We start from the raw sequence: 25,666 nt of genomic DNA on the forward strand, positions 1-25,666 counted from the left end.
CTACTTTCATTTGGGAAAAACAGGACCACACCATGTGTACAAGACAGAAATTTCTACAGGCGCTTTATGAAAGAAAAAATATCTTACCAAAGTTACTATTGCACATTCAGCAGTTAGTTGTGCGGCACTAAAAAGTGTACGAACAAATTTGTAAATGAATTTGTGTTCAGGATCATGCTTAAAGTATTCCTCTGGAAACTTTTCTCGCTGAAAGGAGAAAAAATGCAATATAAGTATCCATTGAAGAAAAATACTTAAAAGTACCCTTAAGATAGCAGTCTTCACACTTGGGCCCACGTGCCCCTTAAAAGAATTTTGATTGGGTGACATGTCTTGTAGTCTTTTAAATATAAACAATGGGATCCTAAAATACCACAGAGATCCAATACTCACCACCATTCATTAAAGAAAGATACAGGCACAACCTCAGAAAATTTATGTATTTCCACCTTCCTCCCCACAGAATTCTAACCAAATGTAAACTATTGGGTTGGCCAAAAAGTTCAATTGGTTTTAAGTAAAAATAAAAGACACAGCTTTCATTTTCACCAAGAATTTTAATGAACAATATATTCACTAACCAAGCAAACTTTTGGGCCAACCCAATATTTTTAGGCTCAAAAGTCTTGCTGATCACCATATGTCATACTTTTCTGTAATTAACTTTGAAAACACATTTCCAGTGTCCTGTAACCATAAGGCTCTAAGAATGTGCTGTCCTATACAGCAGTCACCAGCCACATGTGGCTACAGAGCACCCGAAGAAGTGAAGTTTAAAACTTTGTCATTTTAATTGGTTTAAAATTTAAACAGTTTTCTAATTTTCTTCTTAGAGGTCTTATCATATTAGGTTTAAAAAAAATATTTATATTGTTTGATGCTATGGAAAATCATCCTTTAAAAAGATATTTTCTGTTACTTGGGTATGTTTACTTACCTGCTCACTATTCATACAAAGTGCAACTCGGTTCTTATCCATCAACCCCTTATACAACATACCTTCGGTAAAATGACTAGACACAACATGGCGTGGGGAAGAAGACTTAAAGGATGATGAATTTGACTTCGAACTGGAGGAAGTAATTTTCTTCTAGTAATTAATTTCAAAGCAAATCAGCATGAAATAAACACAACTGTATAAGAGAAAGACACAACTTCAATAAAACTGACACTTACTGTGAGTGGATGTGACCTCTCATCAAAAATATCCAAGGATCTATCTGCATCTCTATAAAATAAGAATGTGCATTTAAAAAGTTAATTCAGGAGTTACTATCTTAGTAAAATATCTGCTAGGAGTAGAGAGAGGGGTAGAGGAAGCTTAACCTTCAACAAAGCAAACAGTTTTATAAATTCTTCTCCTGGATTCCACCCTTAGAAAGGTTTCCTGACCTATTTTACTCAGCACATCAAGCTCTGTGAAATCTTTTCTACAACAACCAGCCAGAGTTGCCTTTATAAGCACTGACCCTCCCTAACAGGCAATGCTAGTAAGCCAATATATTTTCACTCCTCTAACCTCACATTGGAATATGCAAGAACATTTTATAAAGCAGTGGTGGTGGGCAATAAATTCTTCTAACTTCAGTGAATGTAAGTATGAGAGTCATGTTTTTTTCCCGTTTTTTTCTCTTTAGTCCTTTATATTCTTATTGTGTATTTCTTCCTGTCTCTTTTAAATAGTTTGAGTTAAAAATGTAATTGTCTTTTTATTTTAAAAGAAACCAGGCTTTTTATTTAAACTTTCACCACACTAATACATTGTGCTCATTTAAACAGCGGTTCTCTAAATGTGGTCTGCAGGCCTCTGGGATTCTCCCCTATCCCCTCTTCAGGAGGCCCAAGAGGTCAAAACTGCTTTTATAAGAATACTAAGACACTACCTGCCTTTGACATTGTGTGACATTTGCTATGGATGTATAAAAGCAAAAGTGGGTAAAACTGCTGGTTTCTGAGCATGAATCAAGGCAGTGGTACCAAACTGAACTAGAAGTCATTCAATTATTCACTGCCACTTGCAGTTAAAACTCTGCTTTAAGAATATCCTTGATAAAAGAGTAAAAATTAATAGTGTTCTTAAACCTTGGTCCTTCTTTTTAATATTCTGAATAAGTGGAAAGCATGCGTTGAGCACTTTTACACACTGAAATATGGCTGTGTTAAGGAAAAGCACTTGTGACTTAGTGGTAAGTCATTTTTTTCACAGAACATCTTTATTTGAAACACTTTTTTCATCGAACACCATCGTTATTTGAATGTACAACTGACAGTCATTCTTTCAAGAATGAACAAAGTGAGCCTGTCACTTCAAGGAAAATAACTCTAAAGTTATTTGTGGCCAATGATAAAATTCAAGTCATCAAGCTAAAAATATCAGGATTTTTGGAAAACTTGTACCTTCTATTGTGAACTTGACAACTTCTCAATACTTAAAAGATTTTTCTGGTAAGATTGGTGGTGATACTAACAAAAGTGAGTTTTTGACACTGTCTAAAGAAATGTGAACCAATACTTTCCAAATGACCAATGTATAATATTATAAAGTCACGTACAGGTAGAAAGATCTACTCAGTATGCATGACAGATCAATGGGTATTAATTTAACACAGTATTTACTACAAGTTCATTGATATGATTTAGAATTCCATTTTAACTAATTTAAGAAAGTAGCACATGCAGACTTTTGGTACAGTATCAAAGAATATACCAAATTATCTGAAGGCTTTAAAAATACACCTTTTTCCAACTATATATCTGCACGTGGCTGGATCTTCATATTGTTTCTTCAAAACAAATGACTGAAGACAGAAAGATATGAGAATCAGCTGTCTTCTATTAAGGAGATACTTTCCTCTCAACATTTTTTGTTGTGGAAAATAGTTATTTTTCATTAAAAAAAAATGACTTATGTTAAACACTGGGGTTCCCAATCGGGTGATTTCATCCCCCAGGGGACTTCTGGCCATGGCTGGAGACAATTTTGGTTGTCGTAATGTGGAGGGAAGAAGGTGCTATGGGTATCTAGTGAGTAGAGGCCAAGGGTGCTGCTATATATCCTATAACACACAGGACAACACCCCACAACAAAGCATTATCTAGCTCAAAATTTCCATAGTGCTAAGGAAAACCCTGTTTTAACATACAATGGATTTAATTTTTTTAATTCTCAATTTCAATTTCTAATACAGTAAATTATCAATATAACCCATATAAACAAATACTCTTTGGGATGCTCAGTAACTTAAGAATTAAGAGTCCTAAGATAAAAATAAATGATTCACTTCAATATTGTAATAAAAGCACTCTAATAATAAAAGCTTATGCCAGTAACGTCTATAGTTATTACCTAACACTAAACTTGATACCTAGTAAATTAATTAGCTGGAATAACAAGATAGGTTTTAAAAGAGCTCACCTGTTCTTTATGTGGTAATATATTGCTAAGGTCACACTGTGGAGGGAAAAAAATACATTGTAATAACTGATTTTTATCATATCAGGCCTGAAGACATTTTTAAAAACGGGTTAGCAAGGAGGGAAGACCTTCCAGAGGCCCAGTGGCCCTGAAATCCTCTAATTCAGAACAGTACCACTTGGGTGCTTTCCCCCTTGTTTTAGGTTCTTCGGCTTTTAGCAAAATTAGGAGACCCAAAATGCTAGATATGCTGTTAGAAGGCATGTTTTGGTTATTATAATATATAAATTATTACATATTTCCCCTGTCATTTGTCCTTCTACTCACAAAACCTTCTGTCCTGTACAAGTTATATCTATCTAGACACATGCTTAAATTTAAGCCATATAGTAGTTTGTATGTGTGTGTGTGTATGTGTGTGTGTGGTCTGTTAGCCCCTGCATTTCAGTTGAATTAGTTTGCTATCCACCTACCCATCCGTTTTCCATTATTTCCCTAAAAGTAAATAATAAAAGTGCTCTATACCAAAATGACTTAAAATCACTTTTACATAATTATTAGAAAATTTAATAGCAAAATTTTATAGCCACAAAACTGATGATAGGTCTAGTTATCCTGAAATAAGCAGTGCTAATAATACAGCATAATACTACACAGTATACTATTAATGACAGGTATTTCCAAATTATTTTAAATAAAGTATTAATGAACAGATAGATACAAGTCCTTAGGTACTCTTTTTTAAGTTACTATATTCCTAAGTTATTCACAGATGTTGTATATTAGGCAACAAAGGGGTTCTCTGGTTAAGTTATATGCTCCCCTTTGTTCTCAGTGTCTAAAATGAAACTCAAAATAATTGAGGGAAGGCAAATCTGAATTTTATAATAGGTCTATAGAATCTTAGCACTTGTGTAAAGGCCTGTAACACTGTTAGCATCAAAGATGGATACTTCTATAGTGCTTCAAAGTTTCATCTTCAAATTGACTTTAAAATCACAGAATTAGAAGTTTTATGATGGAAAGGACCACTGAACCGTAGATGACATTTAATTAAACAACCCATTTTACAGATAAGGGAACCAAGGCTTAAAACTGACTTACCCAAGGTCCCACCAATTATCAGAAGCAGTTCTCTTTCTCCTGCCCTCTAACCAAATAGTGGCTCCCAAGCTCAGCTGCACACTGGGATCATCTGAGAAGCTTTAAAAACTGCCTGGCTTCTGCTTCAAGATGTTCTGATTTAACCGGCACTGGGTATGACTTGGGCATCAGGATTGTTTTTAAAGATCCCCAGATGACTGCAGTGTGCAGCAAAGTTTAGCAATGAATGAGTTAGGGTTAAGATCAGAGAATCACTCGGGATGCTTCTGTCCATAAAACCATGCTTCACATCATTCCCCATCCTGTCAAAAGGTGTATGTGCGTGGGTGAGAGAGAGAGAGACAGACAGACAGACAGGCAGACACTGTGTCTTGGAGGCGGGGGCAGGCGGGTGGACTTTGTGCATCCAGAAACATATATCTTGAAAAGTTGCTTAAGTGATTCTAATAAGGCTCACCTACCCCACTGAGAACAACTACCCCACTGAAAACTAACCCCATGATAAACATTTTCAAAATCATTCCTAAAAGCCAACTGGCCCTATTAATTTTCTCAGTAAACCTTTATTTCACCAATAATGAATGTGATGAATGATCATTTTTAAAACTTAATGAGAGCAAATTAAAATTTACTGTACTTCCAAAAATTAGACTAGGTTGGAAAAAAAAAGGATGAAACCTACTTGTCTGAGCAAGGTTAATCTTTTTTTTTTTTTTAACTTTATTTAACTTTATTTATTTTTGGCCGCGTGGGGTCTTTGTTGCTGCGTGCAGGCTTTCTCTAGTTGCCGCGAGCGGGGGCTGCTCTTCATTGCGCTGAGTGGGCTTCTCATTGTGGTGGCTTCTCGTTGCGGAGCAGGGGCTCTAGGCACATGGGCTTCAGTAGTTGTGGCTCGCGGGCTCTACGGCAAGGCTCAGTAGTTGTGGCGCACGGGTTTAATTGCCCTGCAGCATGTGGGATCTTCCCAGACCAGGGCTCGAACCTGTGTACCCTGTGTTGGCAGGTGGATTCTTAGCCACTACACCACCAGGGAAGTCCCTGAGCAAGGTTAATCTTCAAAGTACTTTTGAATTATATACTGGACATCAGACTCTTTTGAATTCAAAAGAAGCTGTGACTCTAGCCAAAGTAGAGTGGTTTTTGTACCCACAGATTCAGTGTCTTGGCTGAATAAAAACATTCAGTGATTATGTGATAAGTGCCCAAACTCAGGACTTTAGAGAGAGCTGGGGCTCAGTTTTTGCTGAAACATGATTTGACTACAACTATTATTGTAAGCAAGAGAGGAAAGTTACATTATTATGACTGTGAACTTGCTGTCTTTAATTAAAGTAGAAGTTACTGATAATTTAAATAGCTAAAAAAAAAGCTGGCACATTAAAAACCAATTAAAAATATAATTAGCTTATAAACTTAAGACGAAAAATAAAATTAAGGATAAGGATATTAATATTTTCAAATAGCATTTCCCAAACTGTGTTCTGGAAAATCAACATTCATATCCTAAGGAAATGTTAATGTTTCGTGGACAACCGCGAGGGAGGAGGCAAGAAGCTCTGCATCCCGTTTGGTTTTTTTCTCTTAAATAAACTTGAAAGGTTCATCATTAGGGTGTTTTTATTAATTAATTAATTTATTTTGGCTGTGTTGGGTCTTCATTTCTGTGCGAGGGCTTTCTCTAGTTGTGGGAGGTGGGGGCCACTCTTCATCGCGGTGCGTGGGCCTGTCACTATTGCGGCCCCTCTTGTTGCGGAGCACGGGCTCCAGACACGCAGGCTCAGTAGTTGTGGCTCACGGGCCTGCTGCAACATGTGGCTCATGTTGCTCCTCAGCATGTGGGATCTTCCCGGACCGGGGCACGAACCCGTGTCCCCTGCATCAGCTGGCAGACTCTCAACCACTGCGCCACCAGGGAAGCCCCATTAGGGTGTTTTGAAAGTGCGTCTCCAATTGTGGACTATGAGGTGCTCCCAGAAATTAAGGAATAGTTTTCGTCATCATGACACTGTTCGTGTCTTCTTAAGTATAAGCCTGACCACAGCCATGTTTCCGAAACCTCATCTCTTTTATTGTTCTCTGCTGTGATTGATACAGTTGTGTGTTGGAGATATATTTATATATATAAACAAAAATTAAATCTATCTATTAAGTTAAAACCTCAGTTGAACAAATTTCATCTACAAAGATATTAAGCTTGAGTGTGTATTTCTGAAGACTGGTTTGATATATTTTCCCCCTCTTTGGGGGACAGGAAAGAGAAGTAAAATTTCATACAGAAATAGTGCAGGAAAAAAAATGCACAGTGGGATAAATCTGACAAAATCCAATTAAATTTAAATGCAGGTTCACTTTGGTGCCAGTAGGGGACAATCTGTTCCTTCTTCTAAGAGTAGCTTCCAAAGTAGTATACATTGTTTTAGGACTACAGCTCATAAAGAAATAATTTTTTCTAGAAATAGCCAATAAAAAGTACCTCTCTTTCTCATTATGGTCAACAATGTCTTAACAACAGAAATGCGTCAAAGAAAGATTTATACTTTTTCTGGGATTTCTTATTTGCTAACTGGCTTTCCCTTCTATCATGCACTCAAGATTAAAATGGAAACTGAAAATTCATATTTAGGTCCTTGAAATCAATATATAGTTGACACCAGTTTTTTAACCTGATCACTGAAAAGGACAATTCAAATGAATGAAATTATGTATGGCTAGGATGCTTTTAGCGATAAGGGGGTCTGTCACTCAGCCCTTGGCAACCTAGTTGTACTCACCATTTTATTGTGGTTCTAAGATTAGGCTGGCTGACTGTGCTGTCATCTAGAAATATTGTTGAGCATGAGCTATACTTTTTAGTAAGCTGCCCTGGAGATACCTGAAGGGGAAGGGAAATAGAAGAAAATGTCACAGTAAGTTAAACCTATAAAAGTGTGTTCTTTTCCTTGGTTAAAATGTCAAACGATAAAGCATTAAGATTTTTCTTACCCTCCATGAACTGTCTGAGTGTGATATCATGTGCAGCTCTATGGGAAGCCTCTATACTCTGACTTCCACAGATGAGCTTTGAGAAATGGGTTATAAAATGCTGCCTTGATATAGTACCTATAATCAAACCTGGCAAGCACCTATTATAAATTACCTTTATAATAATGTAAAAAGTTCAGAATAAGATTTCAGGGTTTTTTCCTTAAGCAATGAAATGCAGCTGAGATTTCCTATTTCTATTCATTTACTACAATAAAACATAATGCTTTATATAATACCGACGTAGGAGCATTTCACTGCAGTAAATGAACACCAGTAATGAATGTATTAGTTCAGGAGACAGTGTGACGAAACAAACGTTTTCGAATCAGAGGCTGGGCATGCCAGGGCTGCTCTATCACTAAAAAGCCGGGGGCCATTAGTTTCTCTGGGCCTCAGTTTCCTTATCTGGAGGACAAAAAGGTACTGCTTAAAGATTCCCTCGCATCCAAAAAAACGGGTAAAACAACTCGGAGAATTTAACTTCTCACTTCATGTTTAAGTAAGACTGCCATTACATTACTCAAGTGAGAACCTCAGAGAATACTCTCCATTCATTTCAAAACTGTACTAATTCTGTTCTACGTGTTATTTGACACTCCTGCCTCACCCATGCTGCTCTCTGCCTGCAATGCCTTTTTCTTCCTCCTGTCCCAGCAAGCTTGACCCCATCTTCCTCTAGGATCCCTTTGCCAGCAGGCACACCACAAAACTTCTCACTGTCTGCACACTCACACATCTAATTTACCAACTAACTGTTCCATGGTCTCAGCTGCCTGCATAGTACCACCCTCTTAAGTAAACAAGCTTCTCCAGGTTAGGAAGATTCTTCTCCTACCTCCAGCTACTGAGCATAGAATCTGGGACAAATTAGGATTCAACAAGTGTTTGAGAAATTATTTAAGATCAGTTACAACTGGAAGGTAAATCTTACTAAAAATACAAATTGGTGAGAATTTATCTGCAGTGGTATTGGGTAGGTGACAAAGAAATTCTTGAGACCTTCTAGAGAATGAACTATCTTTAAAACACTTTAGAAGTATCCATTTATTTGTGAAGAGCCCATGAACACGGCAATAGTCAAATACTAAAATGGCCTAAGCTATGTTAGGACAATTCTCTTCCTTAAAGTAAGGCCAATAACCAAATCCCAATCACTGAAAGCAACTGGAAGGAACAGTAGCATTCTTTAATACCACAGAATACAAACAATTTTAAAGCTGGGTTTTGTTTTTAGTTTTTGTTTGTTTACTAATTCAGATGAGCCTTCCTTCCTCCTACTAATATAAAATAGTTTTCACCATGCTGTCACACTCTCCCATCGGTGTCCTCCACAAATACATTAAAGGTGAGGCAGGGAGAAAATCTAGTTGATGCTTTTTAAAATACAGAGCATTTAAATAAAAATTGCCAGTATCCAATCATCAGAAATATCCAAATGGTGTATAAAACACCATTTTGCTTGTTTCAGATGCTTTATGCAAAGCCACTTATTCCTTATTAATAAAAAGTTCTAGATGTGACATATTTGAAAAGTATCACTATTTGGAAGACTAATTTCTCCTTCAAGCTAGAAATGTTTTAAACTAAAACTCTGATATGGCCCTTAAGCTATTTGGTTAATGTGTAATTTTAGAATCTCAAAAAACAGATACAGCATGGAAAATGAAAATTCACTCATTCAAATACTTTGATTCTAAATGAAGCAGGTTATCTTTTAAGGTCACTACTATTAGGGTATAATATGACACACACTACACGTAATAAAAGTCAATTCTGACCAAAAATCTATATATATATGAGGGGAATAAAAATAGTAAGGAAAGTACCAAAATACAGACTAGTTGGTAGAGCTCTGGGTGCTATTTTTCCTGTTTTCCTCTATTAAAATTTTTTTTTCTATTATGAATGTATATTGATTTGTCTTTGGGAATATTAGTGCTAAAACATTTAAAAATTTTAATTAGATGTGGTCTATAGTCCTATAGGGGCTCATTTAATGTATCAGCAACTACTGGCTCGATCTTACAAAAGAAACACTTCCACAGGCCTACTCCTGAAACTATTCAAGCTTTCCAGCATCTAGTAGTCACTAAAGGATGGCAGAATTGAAGCCTCTGAGCCAAGCCTAGATATATTAGCTGCCAGCAGATTACTTTCCTCTCATCTTGCTTGAAAATTTAAGATAACTGTCCTTTATGATTAAAGCCTTACCATTGCTGGCTCACAACCTCAATAAACTATACTGACACAGATAAGGGTATAAAATGCAAATACAAAAAAAAATCAAGTAGCAAAAAACACTACTGACAGTTTAATGTTCATAGGTATTACTTCAATTGGTCACTGAAGAAGAGTATTTATCTTCATTCAGCATTAAGGACCGAATAGATGGACTTTTACAATCTTTACAAGGGGAAAGGTTGCTTGGTAGACTTCAGGTTTAATGGTGAAGACTAGAAGATAATCATACCTAGGAGGCTAGTCAGTAACAACCCCCAAAACTTATCATTAAAGGTCAAGTACCTGTTGAAATCCTGCCCGCACCCAGTGACTCTTCCCATTGTGCCTACTGCCTCGGATTTTAACCCATTAAAAGAATAAAGCTGACGTTCACTTTTTTCCTCCCCCTCTTCACAAGTTTTGGATATGTTTATTAAGAATCAATGACTTTAACTGAAAAATTTGTAATACTCCATCTATGTTGCACATTAATGGACAATGTGGTAGGGTGAGTGGTTTGAATAGAATTCATACTCAAGGCCTTAGTAGAAAAGTATAATATTCTAATTATAGGTATAATCAAAAATATTGTCTGAATTAATACCGTTAATTATATTGAATTAAAACTTCGAACTTAGAACCTATATTCAAAGAATAAATCTAAGTTTGACCACAAATCTATTTCCTCTCCCCCTTCTTTCAGAGATATCATCTCATTAGAATTAAAGGCATTTTTTAAAAAGGCTATACATAAGACAGGATAAACAGCAGATGATTTTTAATGTTTGAAAGGTGAAAAGACTAGATAAAGGAGTGCTAACTGACATGGTAGAACAGAGGGAGCACAACCTTGGTACCTACAGAGAGTGACTAAGACAGGAACAAGAAAACCAGTTTGTCTTACAGAACCCAAGGCAGGCTCAGAGTCCAGAGGCGTGGTCCCCAAATCCTTGTAGTGAGGCCCATCAGTTAACGAGTTGTCCAAGTGATGCTTCCAATTAGATCTTAACAGCCAGCCAGGGACCATCACACGTTTGAGGGAAGCCCCCAACAAGTAAGAGATCAAAACAGGAAGAAGGAATGGGACTTCCCTGGTGGCGCAGTGGTTAAGAATCCGCCTGCCAATGCAGGGGACATGGGTTCAAGCCCTGGCCCAGGAAGATCCCACATACCACAGAGCAACTAAGCCCGTGCGCCACAACTACTGAGCCTGCGCTCTAGAGCCCATGAGCCACAGCTACTGAAGCCCTAGAGCCTGTGCTCCACAACAAGAGAAGCCACCACAATGAGAAGCCCACGCACGGCAACAAAGAGTAGCTCTAGCTCACCGCAACTAGAGAAAGCCTGCACGCAGAAACCAAGACCCAATGCAGCCAAAAAATAAATAAAATAAAATATAAGGATGCTTAAAAAAAAAATACAACAGGAAGAAGGAATTGATGGGAGTGATAAAACTCAGGAGCAAATGAAAACTTGAAATTGCATCAGTGTAAAAAAGAATGACAGGATATAACAGAACTCTATAAATTGAAAATAAGGTAGACAAAACAATATATTCAATAGAAGGATTAGAGCATAGTCAAGGAAATCTCCAGGAAGCAGGACAAAAAGAAAATGCAAAGCAGGAGGGGAAAAAAGTTAACGATCTGGTAAGTCTAAGACTTCCAACATCTGAATAATAGGAACCTGGAAGAAAAAAACAGAATATCAAAGAAACACACAAAAAAGGTCTATACCAAACCAAATTATGAAATTTCAAAATCCCAGGCAGAGAGAAGGTACTATAAGGCTCCAGAGAAGGAAGGGATGGGGGAAAATGACTAAAATCGGTAATGTACAACATATCATACAATGTCAACAGGTTTAAGAGCAACACTGTAAATGAGAAGATGAGAGGGAAATGTCTGTAGAACTGCAGAAATTAGTTTCAACCTAGAATTCTATACTTTATCAAACAGAAGGAGTTTCAGAGAGGCTAGATCTCTATAAACTTTCTGCCCATGTACCCTTTTCCCAGGAAAATGTGCTCCAGTAAAACAAGGAAGTATAACAAGAGGGAAACAGAATCTAGGACATAGGGGCTCCAACACAAGAGAGCAGAGTTCTGTGAGATCCCAGACGACTTCACACAGATATCCCAGGAAAAGAGGCACAGAGCAGGCCTAGGGGAACACTAGTCTATATGGCAGTAGGAAGACAAAAGATTGGGGAAAAGTGTCTCCAAGAAAAAAATGGAACAGATGTGGCTTAGTAGACGGAAAATATTTTTGATAGGCATGTGACAAATGTTAAAACATTTGGGGAAAAAAATAGCTGTTAGAAAACAGACAAGCGACTATAGTCAGGAAATTAATTCCACAGAAAAAATGAAGAATGTGAAAGCAGGGAGACCGGGCAGGGAGCTACTTACTGCATCTGGCTGTGTGAGATCACGCTGGCTAGGAAAAGGGGGATTGGATTATCCTAGAGAAGTGTAGAAGTGCTCCAATTTCATTAATATTTAAGAAAAAGAATGAAGGGTGTACAAGGAGGAGGCACAGTCAGAGAACTATATGGCTCAGCAATGCACACACAAATTTGCAGAGTCGTAGTAATGTAAACATTGATTCTGATTTAATAAAAACTGATACATGTTGAGGGAACGGGGGGGGAGATAACGTCATGGTGGAGTGAAGAAGCTAAGCTTTCACCTGCTATGACAAGAAGTCAATGGACAGTGCTAAAAATTAACTTACCTATTATACTTTTATTACTTTGGTTAAAAAATAAGATCAGAAAAATAAGGCAAAAGAATTTAAGGAGACCTTTATACTACAACCATATTATTGAAATTTAACTTAAATGTCAGAACCCTTAAAAAATGGGCACTACTAAGTCAAAGACTTTCCTGAATACATTTGATAATTAGGAAAATAGAGATTTAGAAAATCTACAAAAAGATTCTACAGTATTGGATCCATCATATTTTTTAGGAATCATGGCAGACATATTTTTAATTCAAACTATTAATTTCTTAACTTTTCAACTGTTTACTTACATGGTTTAAATGGTTGCTCTTCCTCTTTTCTCGCACTAAGAATAAAAAAAATTAACTGATGAATTCTGATACAAATGCCATAGAAAAATAAAAGTAGTCGCTAATTATTTGATGCATTACCAATAACACAATGAGATAAAATTCCATTCTATTTTTTTAAATAATTTCCAACAAAATATATAATTTAAATCACCCAGCAAGATGAGTCCTATAAATAAAATCTAAAAACTTAGTTTTACTTTTTTGACCTAATAGATATTCTGTATTAGGTACAAATGAAGGACTTCCCATTTACAAAAGAAAAGGACAAAGCAAATTAGGCCAGGTGAGAAACTTAGCTAATAAAAAAAGTTACCTGCTGCATAGCTGAACTACTAGTTAGTAGTATCTTCTAATTCTTCATTTACACACAGCTTACTTTAATTACCACAATCTACAGATGACAACTCTAAGAACCAGTTTCTGGCCAGGCACTCATCTCTAAACGCACCAGTATCTCTGGAAGCATCCTGAACCACTTTATGGTAACCTACTCAAATACCTTACTGAAAAAATACACAACTGGAAAGTAACCTATGTTAAATGTAAATTTTAAAATGAGTGTGCTGACCTAAATCAACATATCTACAGCACACGAAACTGTTTTGCTCCAACAAAGGCCGGAAGTATAAAAGCTTGAAGAGGGTCTTAGGCCACACTCTTGCTCACGTTGCCTCCTTTAACTCCAGATGGGCATCACAGGCACGGATTCCTTAAGGCTGAAGAGAGGCAGGCATGGGACACCTTTTCTTTTACTGTCTCCAGAGCCCCTCTACATGTGAGCAGCTCATGGCTCCGGAAGAAACTGAGAAATAGAGCAATCCTAACCAGAAATGAGTGGCTCAAGTACACACACTAGAAAAATGCAAGTTAGAAACCCAGGGAGCTTCCAGGTTGGTGAACATGTAGTACCCTTGCAGAGGGCATCAAAGCTCTGTGCCCTGTCCCCATGCCTGGCCCTATGCATCTCTTCCATCTGGCTGTTCCTGAGTTATATCCTTTTATAAAAACCAGTGATCTAATGGAAAAAAACAAAAAACAAAACAACAACAAAAAAAAACCAAACCTCCATTTTTTATTGTGCTGCATCACTTTATTTTATTTTATTTTTTTTTTGCGGTATGTGGGCCTCTCACTGTTGTGGCCTCTCCCGTTGCGGAGCACAGGCTCCGGACGCGCAGGCTCAACGGCCATGGCTCACGGGCCCAGCTGCTCCGCGGCCTGTGGGATCTTCCCAGACCAGGGCACGAACCCGTGTCCCCTGCATCGGCAGGCGGACTCTCAACCACTGCGCCACCAGGGAAGCCCTGCATCACTTTAAATATTGTGGAATGTTCACTTCTTGTATTCCCGCTCTCGTAATGAACAGAAAAACTTGGTCACGTATGGCTTTTTAGCAAATAAACTAGGATTTAACATAACATTAAGGAAGACAAGCAAGCAAGAAGGAGTGCAAAAAATTCTACAGTTCTGATTCTCATCTTAAAACAAGGAGGACACAGGAAATTTATATGAGTTTCACATGCTGAGGATAATCTTCTGGGGAACCCCATAAGGCATGTTGCTCTTATTACCCTGGCACAGCACTACATTAGGATGAGAAAGTTTTGAATAGCTTAAAAGTTCTGAGTAGCATAAATCTGGATGTGAGATAGGCTTGTCTGTTGAACTTTGGGTAAAACAGGGCCAAAATCACAAGGCTCAATTCCCATATATAACGACTGATTTTTCTGATTTGATCAAATGAAAACCTAACTGTGACCTAAACCCTATCATTCATCTTTAACATATGTGCTCTTTGGAGCAAGGGGAAAAGGACAAAGTAGCATGGAGAAATAGACCACATCTAAATCATGTGGCCAGTTGACTATGTTGATAAAGAGGTGGCAAAACGTATAAACAGATAGTCTAAGTGTTCTCCTCACTAAAACACTGACAACTAAAAGAAAGTGTATCATCAACATATTAAAATAAGACCAGTGAATACATGAAAAAGTGAAACATTTAAACCACTGTAAGAGTTTTTCTAAATACTTCCTATAATACACAAAACAAAAACAGTTTTCACTCTTTTTCTCAGGGGAAAAAAAAAACATTGTCTTACCATCCGTTTGAGATTTGCTCAGGAAAATTGTGCTTGCCCTTGGGTGGTCAGAAGGGTTTGATTCCAAAGGTAAGTCTGTATAGGAAGAAGTGAAAAAGGTGTGGTGATTTAGTTGAGTAGAAAACTACATGATTTTAAAGATAGCTACACATTGATTTAAACCACTTTTAATAGCCTTGAGAAGAGCTTTTAGTAATGACAAAAAGGCAATTTTAGTAAAGGCACAATATAAAAATTCTATTGGGAAACAGCAAAATTGTAGAAACTCTCCATACATGTGGAATAAAACCATGGCTATGTCTTAGACTTCTTTAACTTGCACCTAAATAATCTATGCCAACTTTAGATGAATCATATATGTGACTCCCCTCCTACTTATCAATTAAAAATTCAGTCACCCTCCTTTAAAGCTGATATTACTAGCACATTCCAGGAACAGTCTCAAGAAGCAAGTTATGCAGTGGCCAACTACTGTCAGATACCAGCTCAATGTATCAAATATGCCAAAACCAAGTGAGTTGCTTTTAGCAAATGTTCTTCAGACAATCAAATGGCTAATTCTAACTCCATTCAACAAATGAACTCATTTAATTGGCTGTGGTTTATCTGGGGGCTATTCATCATGGCAGATTTAAGAGGACTACATAAAAGTTCAATGTTCTAATCTATAGGAACACGTCCATGATAGTGATTTTTAACTTTGCCCTCTATTTCCAAAGCTAAACTCTCACTTCTTCATTCCACGCTGCATGATTAATTTGGGGCTTCAATAAGAGTACTTCCTGGAGTAGATCACAGGGCTACTTGAAAAAAATTCTGGCCATACCTACATAGAAAGGTGGGTCTGCCTGTAGTCCACCTTGCACCAAGGTGGGATAGTGTCTTCTATTTAGGCAGAAATACAAAACAAGCACAAGCTACCACATAGGATAGTAAGGTTGTTGTTTAAAACAAACAAACAAACATAAAAGCCCTATGACACTTCCTCAGCAAAGTCCATCTCAAACCATTTAACCAATCTTTTAAGAAACCGGACCAAGATTCAGATAAAGAGTAATGGTTAAGGCAATTATTTCCCAAACCACATAATAATCTGTTTTTGAAAGAGGGGTTTGATGGTCAAAGTGAAATCCCTGCCTCTTAGAGAATCAAAAGAATACACACATTGATATATTAAAAACTAATTAGTCTAGTAGTGAATTCTGTCTAACCCAGCATTTCACAAATGTATTTACCTAGAATCCCCTTTTCCCGCCCAGAAAGAATTTTGCACGAACAGTAATTTTGGACTTCCCATTTTAACAGGAATCTAAGCCATCCATTTTAATGTTACTGCCAGCACTAGTAATTTACATAGCTAAACCAACTGCTTTGTTCTTCATGAAAATTCCTTCACTGAATTTGAAGTTTATCAAGCTGCTTTTGGAGAAAATATTCTATTCAACATTTTTATGTAAAAGACCCATAAAACTATTTTAAAGTTTTTTCTCCTACATATTTGAAAAATTAGACAATGGGAAAATAAATTATTTCAGCTGTACACAAAATGACAGGTAGACTTTCACAGCTGCCTCTAACCTATGGCTTCCGAAAGAACTCATGACTACTTAACCTATACCAAAAAGAAAGTAAATAGATTACATTTGAATCTAAAAAATAAGCAGAAATGTTTGCAAAGTAGCTATATTATTTATCACTGTCTATGGCATGGTAAAACTTAACAATTTTCAATGGAAGTCCAGGAAAAGTAAGTGCCAGAATCAAAGAGAAGCTTTCTCTCTCTCTCTCTCTCTCTCTCTCTCTCTCTCACACACACACACACACACACACACACACACACACACACACACACGCGCGCGCCAAACCAAGATGTGCTACTACAGATCTAAATACAAAAATCAAGAAGGCTGGGAGAAAAGAAATGACAACATGCAAAAAAAAAAAAAAAAAAGTAAACTTAGTCCAAGTGACCAGAAAAAAGCTGGCACTCTCCCTACTCTATCCTAGGGGGCTCAAAGGTGGGCACAGGACCCAGGACTGGCCAATCAATCACAGCTGTCCTGGGACTTCCCAAGAAAAGAGAAAGGCAGAACTGTACTCTAGGATCCTTAGCTAGTCTTGAGCTGCTGGACACTCCCCTTGCTATCATGAGGGGAAAGGCTTTTCAGGAGACATCAACGGAGGAGAGCAGAACTGCGATCATTTAACTCCTGGGTCAAGCAGTGCTTGACTCTGATTTTCTTTTAACTTGCAACTGAAGGAGACCTGGTTAATCAGCAGTACTGATGATCACACTAAAGGTGGGGAAAGGTAAAAGTCACTTGCTCATTCCTTTAACAAATATCATGAACAAAAATCTGCACGAGCCAAAACGATGCTGTTTAAAAATTAAACACAACCATTCACAATCATTAACACACAGTGATTCATAACCATTACTTTTAGTTGCTTTTCTTATACGTTAAAAAAAGCTCTAATTAGTGTACAATTTATGTCTTCTTGTTACTAACAAGCGCCCTCCACCCCACTGTTGCATATTTATTGTTTAATGAATACACACTGGCCCATCAAATGTTATTCTTATACTGGACTTAGTCAATCCCCTATTGCTGGGGATTGGTGCTTACAAAGTTCTATTCTTAAAATATTATGAGGAAAATCTTTATGTATATAGTTTTTTAAAATAATGGTTTTATCTCCTTAGCAAAGATCTTCAGAAGTGGGGTGACCAAGCCAAAAGGTTAGACCACTTTCATGGCTCCATGTACAATGCTAAATTGCTTCCTAAAGAAGGTGGGGGGCACATTAGGGTATAATGCTACCAATCATGACATTTTGAGTTCCTACCCTTGCTTTGGATACTTGAAAAAAAAAAAATTCCTACTGATCTGAATGAGGGACCTCACTGTAGATCTAATTTGTATTTCTTCTGATTACACGGTTTGACCATTTGCCCCCAGTTATCAGTGTTATTTCCACTTTGGTGAGTTGGCCTATCACTTGAATGTACTGTAAACACCAGGGCCCTATTGCTGTCAGTTTGTATGAGGTTTTCAGAAAATATTAATCTTCTGTTTATAGCCTATATAACTAACAATTTTCTATATAACTTGCACTTTTTGCTGATGAAAAAATACATCACTATTTTATAGAATGGACATGTGAGCCATTAGACAGTAAACTCATACATACACACAATATTTCTGCACTTTCCATTAACTATCTTCCCAAGAGCCTAAGGAGACTATGATAAAACCTACCACACTCTTCACCATCACAAAGGTAAGACTGCCAACTATTAAGCAAAGCTTTACAGCCCACCATCCCTCTCATCCCTCTCCCCACCACATGCACACACAGTAATTTAGAGACTTCAGGAAATTACTGTGCATTCAGGAAATTACATGGATTCTTCCTAAAGTTATTTCTTTAGAAGCCTCTAAGAATGTTTTACCCAGGAGAAATATTCTTGAGCTCATGATTAGGGGTTATGATTAAAATTGTATTTTAAGACCCATCACTTTTGTATTATCAATTTAAATTGCAACTTATTTGACAGCATGATAGGTCGATGTAGAAAAAGTATGATTAAAAAGAAATTAAACTCGGGTCTTAATGTAAACATTCCTCAGGGGAAACCTGTAAAACACCACCGACACTGAATACTGTTTTCCCTCCAATCTAAGATTCTACCAGTTGTTAAGATCCATCTCAACTGCAGTTGTTAAAAATGTGGGCTTCCCCGGTGGCGCAGTGGTTGGGAGTCTGCCTGCCGGTGCGGGGGACGTGGGTTCGTGCCCCGGTCCGGGAGGATCCCGCGTGCTGTGGAGCAGCTGGGCCCGTGGGCCGTGGCCGCTGGGCCTGCGCGTCCAGAGCCTGTGCTCCGCAGCGGGAGAGGCCACAACGGTGAGAGGCCCACGTACCTCAAAAAAAAAAAAAAAAGTGAAAATATAGGCAACTTAGAACAAATGAAATGCATTACTGAAGGCTAAAAGTGTTAAAACTATGCTATCAAACTGTCGATAAATGATTTTTCCTTGTGAAGTGACCAAGAAAGCATCTGACAGAAGCAGCACATTTCAGAGAGAGATTAATATCAACATATTGATTTCGATATATTCCAAATAAACAGGAGATGTCAGCAGTTTCTGGGCCAACTGCTGAGCACCAGTTTACTTAAAGGTAACCACTGCATTGACTGAACTGCCCTAGCATCCCTATACTGTACAGTGTATTAGTTTTATGGCTCGTAATTCAAACATTACAATTCTTACAATTACCATGTAAACTGATGATTTCATCTCCTTGAGTCCACACTTTCCAACCCAGTCAGGGAGTCCCTGCCAGCCAGCCCTGAGCTGGGCTGCCTCACCAGAGGGCAGCAGGCTCTGCACCTGCCAGTCTACTGCTCACCCAAGCCTTGATCCTGCTTTCCTAGCTTCTGACAATCCTGGCTTCCAAACTTCCCAACTCTGGTTTCCAACTGCTTCTGTACCTGCCTCTACCTTGGTTCTCAGTTTTGCCTTATTTTAATCCTCAATCAGTTTTACAGTGGTCATGACTGAGAGGTGACATATAGGTAAGTATACCTGGCTTTATATATTTCTAAAGAGTACTCTACTCAGTTTCTTGGACTTTTAAGAACCTTTCTGGGTTGCAAGTTACCTTCATTTCATTTCACATTATGCTGTGTTACTGTTTTAACTCTAAAGTTTTATTATTTTAATACACTAAAACAACAACAAAAAAAGGGTGAGAAAAAAGGTAGAATTCCAAAGAAGCTCACATAATGTCATCAATAAATTCTGTTCCTATATGCCATGCATTTGGAATTTACAGTCCTTCTCTCTATCAATACTCATTTTTAAAACCTTGGACAACTCAATTTATACCTAAGAGAAGAATTATTACACTACCTAACTCAGAACATGGTGAGAATCAAATGAAATGCAAGAGCAATCTATATACTACAGCCTATTTTAGGCCCTTATTAATATCGCTTTTTTGTTCAAGCCACTGTTGGCTCTCACCTGGGCTACTGCACCAGCCTCCTAACTGGTCTCCCTCCCGGCTTCCTTCTGCCCTTACAGTCTGTTCTCACAGAGTAGCTGGTCTGATCTCCCTCCACCCTCTCTACCCGCCTTCCCTTTTTCTAAGAATTAACATCATTCCCCTGCATATAATCCTTCAATGGTTTCCCATTACAATTAGACTAAAATTCGTATTTTTTTGTCAAGGCCCACTAGGCATACAAGGTCTTTAATCCCCTATATTCCTCCTGGCATTCATTCACTCAGCTGCAGCCACCCATCTTTCTGTCCTTTGCATGCATCAAGCATATTCCCTTCTTAGGAACTGCACAGAAGCCTCTTCTCCCACATCCTCACATGGCTCTCTCAGGACTGCTCATGGGTCGCTTAAGGAGAGAAGCTGTCTTTAACCACCCCTTGTAAAACTGTCCTCCTCCCCAGCCCATTACCTTCATTTTCTTTCTTCTCAGTGTCTCACTACCTGACATGATTCTTGTGTTGTCAGCGCCCAGGCACCTCTAGAAAGTAAGGACCTGGCTTAGGGTACAGGCTTTGTCTTGTCTAACCACTGTTTGTCCTGCCTCTGGAATGGTGCTTAATAATCATATTTCAGTGTACCCCAAACCAGTTAAGCTTCTCCCAATTCTCCCACATCATCTAAGATTTCTTCTAATGCTGTCTTTTAATGTGTCTGTCACCTAAGACCAGAGTTAATTTCACATCTCTCAGAGTAGTAGTTTACCTACTCAGAATCAAAGACACAAGACAGGTTACCAAGAACCACGAAAACCTACAAGAGGAAATCTAATGTTTAGTGAAAAACCAATGGTAACTTTAATTTGGGAAAAGAACATTTAATGTTAAAATACTTTAACTACAAAATGACTCACCCTATGAATTTAATTAAGTCGTAAGACAAAGTGTACAATCAGAATGCTATAGGGAAGTATCAGTACAATGCATCAGTTTTTATCTGTGTCCCCTGAATAAAGCATTATAATGGGATTATAAAAGATGCTCAACCATAAAGGCTGGGTAAATGAATTATGCTCCCACCATTCGATGGCACAGTAAACAGTTGGTAAAAGGCAGGCTGTAGAGCTATGTGCAGTTGCATGGAAATACATCATCCTGGAGCACTCTCTAGGTGTCAGCACAGTTCCAGGAGCTTCATGTCATTACTTTTCTTTATAAGAAAAAGTTACAAAGTGGCACATAAAGAACAATCTCATCTTTGTAAAATAAACACAATGTTATGTTTATATGCATACAAAAGGTTCAGGAAGAATCAACACCAAAATATTAATAAAAATTCTGGATATTCTGAGTGTGAGTGAAGGACTTTTCTGTGTTTTCTAAATCTTTTACATCAAATGTTTATTAATACTGTCACCAAAAAAAGTAAAAAAAAAAAAGTGTTTAAAATAGCTACTGGAAAGAGGAAAGATCTGTTGCTCAGAGGTTTTTCCACATCATATTGCCAATTCCTTCCCTACCCACGCTTCAGGGGGATGGGAGGTAGGGATCACTTGAGAGAGCACCTTTCACCAGAAAATTAGCAAAGCTCCTAAGGTCACAACATAAAGGCTGTATGAAAAGTTGATGAATAAAAATAAAATCAGATAATACGACCTTAGCATCTTATTTTCTATTATGACACTACCATCAGTTATATTAGATATACTGTTAAAGACAAAGTAGTAAAAAAAAATCTTTTGAGTCTATCTGAAATCTATACTACGTTCTTAGGAGTTACTTTTTAGAAATGGCTTGAAGAAATCATGTTCTTCTCCAATGTTTCTGAAGAACAAGACAGAGCATCATTTAGGTATGATTTTCTCTAAGTAACCAGATAATTCTTCACTGTAGAAAAGCCAAAATGTTTTATATCTGAGTAGGTATTTCTCAGTTTCCAGGGAAACTGATATAAAATTGTCTGAAATAAAGACATTAAGAGCAAACTTCCAATGTGCCTGTATTTTATATTTGGTGTTCTGACCTTGTTTCTATGGAAACTTAATTAATAGGCAAATGCTGAAATTGAGGTTTCTCTTATCACTTTATTGAATGCCCCCCCAAAAAGACAAATTGAAATGAAATTTTAACAATCATGTTAAACATAAAAAGGCAAATTCTGTACCCATGAACTCTTATTTTTCCAGTTCCTGATTTAGCACTCCTTCCTTATCATACATAGTCGTATGCTAAATGCTTAGTACCTTACCTGCCCGCTTACCAGCTTCCCCTTATATCCCTCTGTCCAGGGCATTCTCGGCTTCAACTGGATTTCACCAGAACAAACTCTTTAAAATGTATCAACGTGTTTACCTGACTGATAAATTTAGGCTATTTCATGACTTCTACTTTTATTCATATCCATTGCAATGAATGTACAGACATAGAATGGAGAGGTAAATGTTGCTTCTGAGTTGTGTACAATAAACTGGAATGGCAATAAACTGGAGTATGCTGAGATAGGCCTAACTTATGGATAAATTATAAAATATAAGGTGCACTCTAAACAGTTTCTTAAGCATCCCAAGAACTGAATTTGGCATATCTACCACCTCCCAAGTCTGTCTCTTTTGTTCAGTAGCTGTGTTACACAGTCATTTCAGATCTCTAAGTCTTGGCTTCTTCATCGGCAACAGAGGGAGAATATACACGGGCCTTATTTGTAGATGGAAGGGCCGAGTGAAATACACATGAAAATGCGTTGTAAATCTTAAAAGAATTCTATAAAGGTCCAATTTTCGTCTCTCATCTTACACTAGGCAACTACTAACTGTTTTTTTAAAATCATTTAGAGGCTTACCTTATAGCAACAAGCAGAGCAGTTTTCACAAGTACTTACATGCTTTGTGTTTAAAGCTACAATTAATTCACATAATTTGTTCATTCTTTCACAATATCTAACTATTCTGAAAAGGGAGTACTTTCCACTTACAAAGCCACGTCCATCGTAAGGGTGAATCCACAGGCTTAATTACTCTAACTTTTAAAGAAATTAAGTAAACCCAACTAAAATTTAAACAGAAGAGCTGTAAGACATTTCGTGTATGAAATAATGAAATAATCTCTGGCATTTAAATGAAACAAATGGGCCAGTGGGGCTTTAACATCTTTATGATACAATGTTTTATACTTTAAAGAACACAGTCTTTATTAAAGTGCCACTATGCTACCCAGAAAATTTTTTTTTAACCTAGAGCCATCCCTTTCCGAAATTCTAGAGGCAAAAATCAAACATTTCCTCTCTTCTCTCCTCCCCGACAACACCCACCCCCCCAGCCATTTAGTCTTCAGAATTTTTACCTGAATATTCTTAAAGTTGAATAGGATTCTACTGGTGGGCGGGGGGGGGGAGTCATGGAGACACTTTTCTGCTGAATGGATGTGGCATGTTAACTCCCATACCTGTATATTACAAATTACAATCTGAATTTGTTTTTTCTCCTTTGAAACTTTTGTCCAGCCGTCTCAGGAACCACGTCGCCCCTCCCTTAGAAAAGGCAACGGGTAAATGAAGTCGGTTAAGGCTGTGCAGCTAAAGACATACTTGTGTCAAAGTGGGAATTTTAAAGTAATCAGAACTCCATGGGGTCTCCTTTGGTAAAGAAAAAAACAACAACAACTATTCTCTGCAGCCGTGGCAGTAACGTTTCACACCGTTCACAGTTATTTTAAGCCCCCTCCCACCATTTTCTTTCCTATCGTGTTCAAATTATAGTTAGAAGGGATAAAGTAGCTTCTATCAGGGCGACTGAAAACATTAAAATCCAAAGAATTTTACTTAAGAACACCACATTGACTCTGTCCAGATCTATTTTGAATTTAAATGACAAATCCTATGTTTGTCTTTATTATCTCGAGTATCAACTACCTTAACGAATGGAAGTCTATCATCAGGCCCTTACCTAGTTCCTTCGCTTAGGTACCATCTGGATAGGGAGACGGGATGGATACGCCGAAGTTAGAGTATTTAAGTTTTCATTAAGAAAAGAGAGAATACACCAGAAAGTCTTTGCTAAGTCCCACGAGATGTTAAATAGAACCACGAACAGGAAGGGCCGCGGATTGGAGGGTCTCAGGCCGGGCTGGGAAATGGGAACGGGGGAAAGAATTGGGCATTCGTGTAGGGAAGAGGAAAGGAGACTGGCCGGACGCGACGGGTAAAGAATAAGGGGTGGGGACGCCAGGCAGAGCCAGCCTTCGTCCCCGGTGCCCAGCCTTGGGAGAGCCAACTCCGGGCAAGAAGGAGCCCTAGGCGGCGGCTCCCTCCCGGGGGACCCTGGGGGCAGCGGAGGCCAGAGGTAAGCCCGAGAGCAGACGGCGCCGACCCCGCGAGGAGCAAGGCGCGCCCGCCGCTTCTTACCTTCGGGCATCTCCCGGTCGCTGATGTGCTGCAGGTGGTGGCCTTCGCTGCCTCCGAAATCCAACTCGGCGGGTTCCACGGCAGCCGGCGGCGGAGCTACTACCACCGCGTCCCCGGCCGCCGCCTCGTAGACCTCAGACTTGTAGTCCGGCTCCTCTGACCCCGTGCGCCGGCCCAACTTGGGGCTGGTGGCATTGGGGGACACGCAACAACACAGCGAGTTCCCCATGGGGCGCCTCCACTCCTCGCCGCCGCCGCCTCCGCTCGCCCCCCGACTCCGCCGCGCTCAGCAGCCGCCCCCTCCCCCAACAATGGCGCGGCGGGCACTGGCAGCCCCGGGCTATGCCGGGGCTGCGCCACGCATGCAGACGCGACCTCGCCCGCCGCTCGCCCGTCCGCCCAGCCGCCGGGCCCCGGGCAGGGCTCCGGCCCCGGCCGCACCCCTGCCGCCGCCTTCTCGGAGCCAACTAGTCTATGAGGGCGGCGACCAGACCGGCTTATTTAAAAGGGGTGGGGACCAGACAAGCGCTGAGACGTGCAGCCACTGCCGGGAGAGAGCGCAGCCGGAGCTCCTCCTCCTTCCGCCGCCGCCTCCCGACTGAAAGTAGCTAGCCTGGCCGGCCCTTGCCTACCGGAACGTGCCCTTCGGTCACCTGGTTACGACGGACCAATCACAACCAGAGTTCCCTCCACGCGCCCTCCTCAGCGCGCAGGCATGTGACTCACAATGCCCCGCCCCCGCCCTCGGCTGCTCCGCCCCCCGAGCGGCGCGCCCCGGACTCCGGTTTCCATTCATCTCTCGCGCTCCGAGCTTTCTGATCCTGCGGGAAGCGCCGCGGGAGTTTTGTTAATCGAAGCCGTCCTGAGTCAGTGGGCTCTGTAGAAAGCCCCTGTTCGTAAAATGCCAGTTCAGTTAGCAACTCGGTTTCACCGGGTCGACAATTGACTCATTTGATGTATTGCTCAACGAACTTAGTTACACCCCAATTTTTGACCGTTTTTTGTAACTGAATGCTCCTCCTGTCTTGCCTTCCAAAGAGTGTTAGTTTCCGCCTGCAGTTTAACCATAGCAACCACCGGGGCCCTGGTCCTACTCTCAATAAAGAGCTGTGGCTGTGTCTTGAATGAGACTCGAGGACACGTCACCCCTCCACTTCCTCATCGGCAACTTAGGTACCGAACTCCTCCCTCCCACCTCTGAGACGCTGGGATTCAGCAACTCGCTTTTCTCGCCTGTTTCTCTCTTCCATGGCAGGAGTTTCCAGGTTTCCCTACTTTAGCCAACAACAACGCATAAAGCACGATTTTCTCATACAAA

General features: G+C 39.3%; 1 protein-coding gene across 2 annotated transcripts in view; it reads right to left on the minus strand.

The window, feature by feature from the left end:
* The window catches only part of CCNYL1 (cyclin Y like 1), a 35,125-nt gene extending 10,181 nt beyond the window's left edge, over nt 1–24,944 (minus strand). The window contains exons 1-7 of one of the 2 annotated variants that reach the window (XM_060107333.1): nt 24,349–24,943; nt 14,944–15,018; nt 12,801–12,835; nt 7,291–7,391; nt 3,416–3,451; nt 1,177–1,228; nt 88–207 (exon numbers count right to left, since the gene is read on the minus strand). In XM_060107333.1, the coding sequence (XP_059963316.1) occupies nt 88–207; nt 1,177–1,228; nt 3,416–3,451; nt 7,291–7,391; nt 12,801–12,835; nt 14,944–15,018; nt 24,349–24,577 (648 nt within the window). In that variant the 5' untranslated portion in view covers nt 24,578–24,943. Of the gene's footprint in view, nt 1–87; nt 208–1,176; nt 1,229–3,415; nt 3,452–7,290; nt 7,392–12,800; nt 12,836–14,943; nt 15,019–24,348 lie in introns of both variants that reach the window. The other variant, XM_060107334.1, reaches the window with a different exon arrangement.
* Between the last annotated feature and the right edge of the window lie 722 nt (nt 24,945–25,666).

Source organism: Mesoplodon densirostris, chromosome 8, assembly GCF_025265405.1.
Source record: "Mesoplodon densirostris isolate mMesDen1 chromosome 8, mMesDen1 primary haplotype, whole genome shotgun sequence".
NCBI classification, from domain to species: domain Eukaryota; kingdom Metazoa; phylum Chordata; class Mammalia; order Artiodactyla; family Ziphiidae; genus Mesoplodon; species Mesoplodon densirostris.